Genomic DNA, 8744 nt, shown 5'->3' on the forward strand with positions numbered 1-8744 from the left:
TAATTGACCAGTAAGATCACCAGGCAAAGGATTATCTTGTCTTCTGAGTAAGGTTTACACCAGGATCAGCATGCTCATTCAACCTAGTCCCTGGTGCCCTCTGCTGGACACACAGAGGCTGTGCCAGACTTGGCATCTGACAAATCTGATCATCTTGCTATCAAGTGCATTCTGCAGCTGGGGACGGAGGAGACGGGAGTGGGAGGGTGGTCCTCTCTCCTGCTGCCCAGAGACTCTTTACAGCCACAGCAGTGTCTGTGTGCTTCCAGCAGAAGGTGGGGACCCAGGATTCATCTTTGCTCCCTCTTCCATGCCATTTTTCCTGAGTCCTAGATGTGCTAGCATGTGTAACCAGAGTGGGACTGTCCACTTAAAAAGCAACGACAATGACACAAGTTATATTGGGGAGGGTATAAGGTACAAAGGAGCAACGACCACACATTGTTGGCCATCATGCTTGGGTCAGCACACTGCTCTCTGACTGCTGACCTGTGAAACAGAGTCACGGGTGGCTGAGGCCTTCTCAATGGGGAATGAAGGAGCAAGTCTGGGAGCACTGGGATGTCCTGTCTCCCACTTGCTTTCCTAGAAGATCCCAACCTTTCCAAAGATTCAAAGCTCCTCCAGCCTTGGGCCCATACCCAGTATCAGTACCCCGCTCCAGGGCGCCCACCCCCTTGCCCTCCCACAAGCATGGAATCCTCACCTGGGCAGGGGTGGGGGGCCGGGCGGGGGAGCCAGTGCCGAGCTCAGGCTGCACAGTAGCGACGGTGGCCGTGGGCGTGAAGATGAGCTGAGGGGACAAAGGAACAGTGCCGCCTAGGCTCCTAGCTACCTGCACCAGGTTACCTGGCTGGGCCTGGAATCACAGGAAACGAGGCGCCGTTTACCTGCCCAACGTGGGCTCAGCCACAGGACAGGACATTTTAGCCAGGGAGCAGACACAGGGAAACAGGGAGGCAAGAAAGGGAAGGAGTCCGGAAGGATCGCCTGCAAGTCCCAAGAGGCTTGTGGTGTCCTGACCTAGGCTGGGCAGTGAGGGGGTGGTGGGGGAGAGCTATTGAGGGGCTGCACCCAGGTTAGGTTTACTCCAGAAGCCTCTGCGAGGAGCTCATCCTAGAGGGGACCAACATTCACAGGACATCTTAAAGTCACTCTCTCGGCAGCATCTCAGGGAGCAGGGACCTGGGCTGAGACAGATGCCCTGGGACCATTTTCTAGGTCTAACCACTCCTGCCTCCAGGTCTGGGTCAGAACAGGACTTTCCTCTGGAAGGGGTCAAATTAGATGTATTCTTTGGTCATTTTTCAGTCAAATTGTGATTCGGTGTGTGTGTGGGTGTACAGAGACAACAGTGGTAGAGGAACCAGAGCACCTAGAGCTGTGCTCGTGTCTGCATCTCCTTCCGTGGGCTGCAGGCTGCGGGATGGTCTCAGTGTAACATGTGCACCCCTGTGGGTCTAGCCTGGCGGCAGTGTGGACATGCTGGTGTCTGACAGCATGCTTTCCCCAGAATTCTGTGATGCGCCCATGCTCGCTCCCCTGGGCATGTGCGCCCTGCTTTGAGAGGGAGGCAGACAGGCTACAGAACTCAGTTGGGGCTATTGAGTAGGACAAGGGGGTGAGTAAACTGAAGACAAAGGCAAGTTTGGACAGTGTCACAAGGTGGCTGTCTGCTTTGCTAGAGAAGTGGGGTCTAATCCATACTCTGTCTAAGAGGCTACTCCCTGGGATCGGAGCTGCATCTCAAACAGTGAACTCAGAGTCAAGGATGGAAGTGCTTGAGCAAGACCACTGAAGCTCCAAGTGTCACATTCCGGCCACAGGAGCAAAGCGAGGGGCAGGACTGTATTGTCTTCAGGAGAGTGTGTCAAGAAGCTGAAGCAAGAAATCTTCAGAATGGGAGACCTGAGATGGGACTCCCAGCGATCTAAGCTGGGATCCAGCAGAGCTAGATGTCATTGCCTCCTAGGGAGTAGCCTGCTCTTCTCCCAGGAAATTCTTCTGAACCTTAGGAAACTTTTGGGTTCCTAAGGACCTCTGCACCCCTTAGGGATAGGTGTAAAGGAGAGATTCTAGGTATGCGTGTCCAGGGCTGGTGCCGTCCTGAGTACATTCAGTCCGAACAACCCCACCTGATTAAGGGGTGACAGGGTGTCCTGATTAGAATGGGGCCCAGCTGGGAGGGCAGTGGAGGCAGCAGCATGTCCTCAAGCTGGCTGCCACCTTCACCACCTGGGCTGGAAGGCAACTTTGGCTCTTGAGCTAGTGGTGGCCAGTCCCTGCTGGGACTGTCACAGTGGGTAAGACCCCATTTCTGTAGAGTGCATGGAGGTCTGTGTGTTTGCTTATCTTATGCGTCTGAGTGTATAGATCGTCTGGGCATGGACCCCTGCATTTTTTACCCTAATTGATTTTGGGCAGTGGTTTCTGATAAGAAGAGGACAATTGGGGAAGGAAAGGATGCATCATGGGTAACTTCCTCTATTGCAGCCTGGAACCCCGCCCGTCCTTGAGTCATTGAGCCTATACCAAAGCTCCCACTCAGCCCTCTAGGCCCCCCTTCTTTATTCCGCTCCTGATCTCCTGTTAACTGTCCCCTAGGCCGTCTTGCCCACCCTTCTCTAATCACCACCCTTCTCCAATCTCCCAGCTCCCAACTTCTCTGCCTCTGTCCTCTCAGCCCACCAGAGCTGTGGCCCAGGCTGGGTACTCACCATCTGTGCCCTTAGATACATCTGTGCTTGGCTTGCAGTCAGGGCCGGAGAAGACGTGTTGCCCAAGAGCACAGCCTGCTGGGTGATGCCGGAGGCTGCTGCTGAGTTGACGCTCTGAGCCCGGTTGATGAGCTGGGCTGCTGCTGGGGAGGCCGCCAGATTGATCTGATGAGAGAGACACGCATAGTAGGAAACAGGAAGTTCTGCTAGTTAACTCTGTGCCTCCCATCCCTTTCTTTCTCTCCGTCTCTTCTGTTCCTTGGTCTATTTAGCCTTCTTTAGGACCATCTCTGGTCCTTGGGCCCTGGATCTTCCCCCAGTGCTGCCCCATCTCTGGCTACCTGCAGAGCTGAGGGAAGACCCAGTGGGGAGAGAACTGAGCTGTGACAGAGAGCCTCGACATTGGAAAGATGACAGGGAGTTATTAAAGTGAGGGCTAGAAAGAGGCATGCACTTTTTATTCTGGCAAGAGTAACAGATTCCAGCCACGATTCTACATGGCTAAGGCTTCACTATGACCGGGTCTGGGAGTCCGCGAACATTTTGGGCAAGGAGGAAGGAACTGGTCCCAGAGCTGTGGGCCCTGCCTGCTGCTCACCAACCTACTCACCGAGGACGACGGGGCTGGGGCCTGTGCAGACACATTGCTGCCTGCAGTGCTCCCTTGTCTGTTGGCCACCAGGCTTGCCTAGAAAAGAACAATTCTTATCGCTCGAGTCCCAGATCTCCCCAATCATCCCTCAGGCTCTCAACTTCCAAAGGAAGCACTATAAGAGTCAAACCCCCTTTTTGCATCATCCATGTGACCGCAAGCAAGTGCCTCAGTTTCCTTTTCTGTAAAGTGGGGATAATAACAGTATCTACCTTGCAGGATTGCTGAAAGGTTTACACAAGGCAAAGCGTTTACATATAAGCACTCGAATTTTCAGCTATGATTATTACCAAATGTTTCCAGCTCTCTTCAGCCCTCCATCCACCATGCTCCATCATATTCGCCTCACGGGCCCCATGCAGAGAGTTTTGTACATACTGTCTGATGTCCAGCCCACCCCCCACACCCACCCCAGCTTCTTCTCATCCTTCAAGTGTCAGCTTCAATGTCACTCCAGCAGAGAGGCCTTCCCTGACCACCCAGTCTAAGGTGATCCTCTTGTTGTTCGGCCATAGCAGTCTCTTCTTCTCTTTCACAGTGCTTATCACGATTTAGACATTTAGATATTTTGTTTCCTTGTCTATTTGGGTTTCTGTTTATTTGCTGTCTCCCCACTATGAGCTCTAAGAACACAGGGTCCACAGTATACTTAGTGCCTGACAAACTTTGGTATACAGTAGATGCATAAAATTTTTGTTGAATGAATGAACGAATGAGTTCTTCTCAGCCTCTGATGGCAGCAGGCAAGCTGAATGGGCAATGGCCTTCTCTTGTGGACACCTTAAGCCCTTGGGCCCTTCCCTGTAGTGGGGTGATGTGGTGGAGAAGGGCTCACGCAGTCCTTCTTCCTTGGGCTAGGCGGGCTGAGGGTTCCAGCCACTCCACTCACCAGCTGTGTGACCTTGGGCAAGGTGTTCAACCTCCCAGAGCCTCTTGTCAGCCGTCAAAGGACGCTGATGACAACCATACCTACTTCACAGTAGGTGCTTGTGGGAGGATCCGGTGAGAGGACGCAAGGGAACACCTGTGCAGAGCCTGCTTCTTCTCCCTCTTGCCTCTGCAGCCACCTGGACTCTCGGTGGCATCAGCGGCCTTCCTATAATTCTTACCTGCTGCACAGCCGCCAGGCTCTGGAGCTGGGCGCTGCTGAGGTGCTGCTGCTGCAGCGCTGCGGTCTGCAGCATGAGGTGCTGCTGCTGCGCGGCGTACATCTGCTGCAGGTACTGGGCCGCCGTGCTGGGCTGCCTGTGCAGGGCCTGCTGGATCACCTGAGAGGGCAGGGAGAGGGAAGAGCCGGCGCTATCAGCCGGCCATACCACCTGCCCGCTGTAGACCCGCCCCTTCTGCAACAACGCCTTGTCAGCCCCATCCCTCCCCAACTGCCCAGAGAAGGACACCAGGTCTGTGACCACCACTGTAACCAGTCACCACTCTCCAGGGCGGTGGGGAAGACAGCTGTTGTCTATCTTGCATCTCTCTTCAGTTCATGTCCCCTCTGCTCCTGTGTCAGCTGTCCCTGTGGGGAAAGTCACAGCAGCACACCGCTGCTCTGACCAACTCTCTGGCAGTGGGGGGGCTCAGGAGACAGAGATCCTTTAAGCCTTCAGTGACACTGTGTCCCATGCCAGGCTTGTTTGGCACTCTCCTCCCCCACCATTCTTCAGCCTCAGCTGAGGGTGACTAGAACACGGGAAGGTGACAACAGAGGGAACCAGAGCTCAACAAGGCAGAGAGAAGGAAATGGGTGGGAAGAAAGAGACAAGTTGGAAGGGGGCCTATAGCTTTAGCACACAGCCGGTCAAACTAAAACTTAACCAAGGGCAACACCCTCCTGGCTGGGGCCTCGAGGCAGACTTGGGGCTGCTTCCCAGGGTCTGCCCCTCGCTGCCTGGAAAGTCCTATCAGTCCCTTAGAAGAAGGTCCCCTTAGCCTTGCAGAGCAGCCAATGCCACAGGGACGATGCACTTCTCTTTTATTCTTCCCCTCCCTCTCTCCAGCACTCCCTCGTTGGAGCCACCATCTCCTGTTCCCTGGCCTTATCGCAATTCTCTCTTTCCTGATGGGACTGGCTGAGCCACAGTCTCTAGGAAATGACAAAAGGCTGCTCTTTGATCCTCTCCCACTCTTCACTCCCAACCCCTCAAAGCCTCCTTTCACCCCCAGGAACAAAGATAAGTGAACGCCTTTCCCCCAGCCCTGATATCCCATGTCTCTTCTCCCAAGCCCCAGAGACATTTCTCCTCCCTCCTCTTACCTGGTCACCCTCCTGCCATCTCTTCCCACTTGATGCCCTACACAGGCCCTGGCCAGGCTTTGACCTACTTCCCATCCAACCTCTGCTGAATCCCTGGCCACAGGGCTGCTCCCAACTCTGGGTCCTGCCCCCGGCAAGCGAGCCTCCAGTCTGGCTCTCTCTGTCTTAGCGTGATTTCTAGGGCTGGTGGCTCTAGGACAAAACAACTCTCTGGGCTCAGATTTGCGGTTCTGTGAAAACAGGTTGATATCACAGATTCTCCATGGGCTCTGGGGTCTCCCCAGGTACCCCTACCCCATCCCAACTCTTCCACACACTTTCCTCCATGTACTCCCCCCGCTGCGGGTCTGGTTTTCATGAACTCAGTTCTTTTTATTCCTTGCTCTCCCCAGAATTCTTTCTTCTCACTGCCTTTACCTAGGCCTCTCTATTCTCCTTAGCCTCCTGCAAGTATGTCCCAGCAGTCCAGATAGCAAGAGCAGAAATGCTGTGCCCCCTCCTCACCAGAGGATGCCAATGAGTGGAAACAGGCAGAGCCCCTCGTGGTCCTGCTTGGGTGCAGAACACAACCTTGGGTCAGTCCATTTGCCAGAGCAGAATCCCAATCCCTTTCGCCTAGAGTTGCGATGAGGGGCAGAAGGAGGGCACATCACCATATCAGCTGCTAGAAACTGGAGCTAAAATACTCATGTGCAAAGGGGCCAGAGGAAGAGGCTGGGTTGGGGGTGGGGGTGGCAGGGATGGGTGTGGGGAACAAGGTTTTATTAAGTGTGAGGAAGAGATAACTGGGAGAGGGAAGATTCCAGAGTATCCGATGGTGTCTTCTTTAACTGGATTTGTCAGACCTCTCACTGTCTACTGTGGCTTCTCCTCCAGTCCCTAACCTGGGCTGAGGCCAAAGTAGGATGAGGTCACTTGTCTAGTACACCAGCGCTGTAACAGCAAAGTTACTCAGAGTCAACACTTCTGGGCTGTGGTCTCTCTTTTCTGCCTGTTTTATCCGGGAACTTCAAACAGACATTGCAGTGATTAAGAACACAGGTTTGGGGGAAGAACTAGGTTCAGCTTTTGTCTTGACCTGAATGACCTTGGACAAGTTATTACCTTCTCTGAGCCTCAGTTTTCTCAATTATACAATTGTGCCTAATAACAACCATTCTCACAGCGAGAGGAGAAGATAAATATGCAAAATGCTTTGTACAGTGCAGGGCACATAGCAAATGGCAATACATGGTCACGACTGCATTTTGAGACAGTGTGTAATCACCTGGAAGGCCTCGGGGATGACACTTTGCAAACTGCTGCTTTACGGAAGAAGGTAAAAAGCTACAAAGACAAAGGATTGTTTGGGGTTCTATTTTGGTCCTCCGTCTTTAAGAAACTTAGATTTGTTACAGGGCAATGGTCCTTTAGATGGTGGGTCTAGGCTGTGGAGCAGCAGCTCCCACTCATTTTTCCTGTTTGTTATTTTTACCTGTCTGCCCCTTACATTTTCACATACCTATCCTCCCAAAACAGCACTCTGGGATCTGAATCACCAGGTAAGAAAGGGATTTTCCTGATGTGCTAAGTATTCCCACTCGCCCCAAACTTCCTTGACTGGACTCACCTAGCATCACTTCTCTCTAACTCTGCACAAATATATATCTACCAACACGCCCCCTAATGCCCAGTGTAGATTCAACACTCTTGTTACTCCACAGACCGTGCCAACACATCCTCCTGGCTAGTCCTGTGGATGATTAAAGAATACAAATCCTTAGATCAGGTGGAATCTTACCTGCACGGTCTGCCGATCAGGAATGCCACTGTACACAGAAATCTGGGGTCCAGTGGGGCGGCCACTGCCACCACTGCTGCTATTGCTGCAGCCACTGCTGCTACTGACCCCGCTGGTACTGCTGGTGACACTGGCACTGCTAGATGTGTGGGGGACTGGCAGCTCATTCTCCATGGCCTACAGGGTGGCACAGTCAAGGTGCTCAGATGGCAGAAGAGCAGGCGGATGCTGGGAGGAAAGAGGCAGAAGTGAAATGTTAAACAAATACTTACTAGAGAACGTGTACGTATGCATGAGTTTTCCACCAGCCTGTGAACTGAGGGCTTGAGACATACCTGCCATCAGAAGGACAGGGCCAGGCGTGGTTCACTAGACGAGATTTGAAATCCCCTCTGCCTGATTCTAAAGTCTATGACCTGTTCCTTCTGCTGGAGGAGGTAAAACCAGCAAAGGAGGCAGATTTCCTCTAACGGTCTTACTGGCTCGTAGGGATCCAGTGATCTTAGGGATCATCTCTCACCCCACCCACCTCTTCATCTCTGGGATGGAGACACTGAGCATCAGAGAAGTTATTTGTCCATGTTTATAAAGCTGGTTGGTGAAAGAAACGGAATTAAAAAGCTAGAGAACAGAATGAGAGAAAGAGGCAAATAAGGAGGCAGTAAAATAAACTGAAGTGTTTATTTTGTTTTCAAAGCCAGAAGAGCTTCAAGTATGTTTGGAGTCTCTGTTTTCTTTATCAAGTACTTACTCAGTGCTCTCTGATCTAGCGCTGAGCAGGGCACTGTGTTGAGCAATTTGGTTAAAATGGCAGGTTTCAGACTCAGAAAGACTTGGGTTTCAGTCCTGGCTCTGCCACTTAGTAGCTGGGAAACCTTGGCAAGTCACGATTCTGTGACCTTCTGTCTCAATTTATCAGATGTAAGAGCATATGGGCTGTTGGGAGGACAAAGTAAAATAATGACACGAGGTGCTGAGTACAGTGTCACGCATACACTGAGTGCTCCCTTCACACTGGCTGTTGTTGTGGACAGATTAAAATTGTCCCCAGCCTGGTTCCCAGTGTCCACTTCCAATAGATCAATCCTCTTCCAAGGTATAACTGGCAGAGTCTCCTGGAACCTTCTATCCCAGTCATCAAGGAGTGCCAGAAATTCCTTCAGGGATCATCCTATGACCTGGATTCAGAGCCGGAATTCATGCATCCCCTTGAAGCAATGTGTTTGGAGTGGAGAGGGGCTGGGAAGGAAGGAAGAGGTGGTGGGAAAGGCATACCCAGATCTGAGTTCAAGTTCCTCTCTTTCATCTTTCATGCTATTCCAAAGATCCTCATTTCTATAT

The 8744-nt window shown here is 52.3% G+C and overlaps 1 protein-coding gene across 1 annotated transcript in view; it reads right to left on the reverse strand.

Annotated features, from left to right (window-relative positions):
* Positions 1–7607, reverse strand: part of PHC2 (polyhomeotic homolog 2) — a 49896-nt gene extending 42289 nt beyond the window's left edge. The window contains exons 1-5 of the mRNA XM_058553606.1: positions 7404–7607; positions 4479–4637; positions 3328–3405; positions 2718–2882; positions 707–793 (exon numbers count right to left, since the gene is read on the reverse strand). Coding sequence (XP_058409589.1) covers positions 707–793; positions 2718–2882; positions 3328–3405; positions 4479–4637; positions 7404–7577 — 663 coding nt within the window. The 5' untranslated portion in view covers positions 7578–7607. The remainder of the gene's footprint in view (positions 1–706; positions 794–2717; positions 2883–3327; positions 3406–4478; positions 4638–7403) is intronic.
* Between the last annotated feature and the right edge of the window lie 1137 nt (positions 7608–8744).

Source organism: Diceros bicornis, chromosome 13 (assembly GCF_020826845.1).
Source record: "Diceros bicornis minor isolate mBicDic1 chromosome 13, mDicBic1.mat.cur, whole genome shotgun sequence".
NCBI classification, from domain to species: domain Eukaryota; kingdom Metazoa; phylum Chordata; class Mammalia; order Perissodactyla; family Rhinocerotidae; genus Diceros; species Diceros bicornis.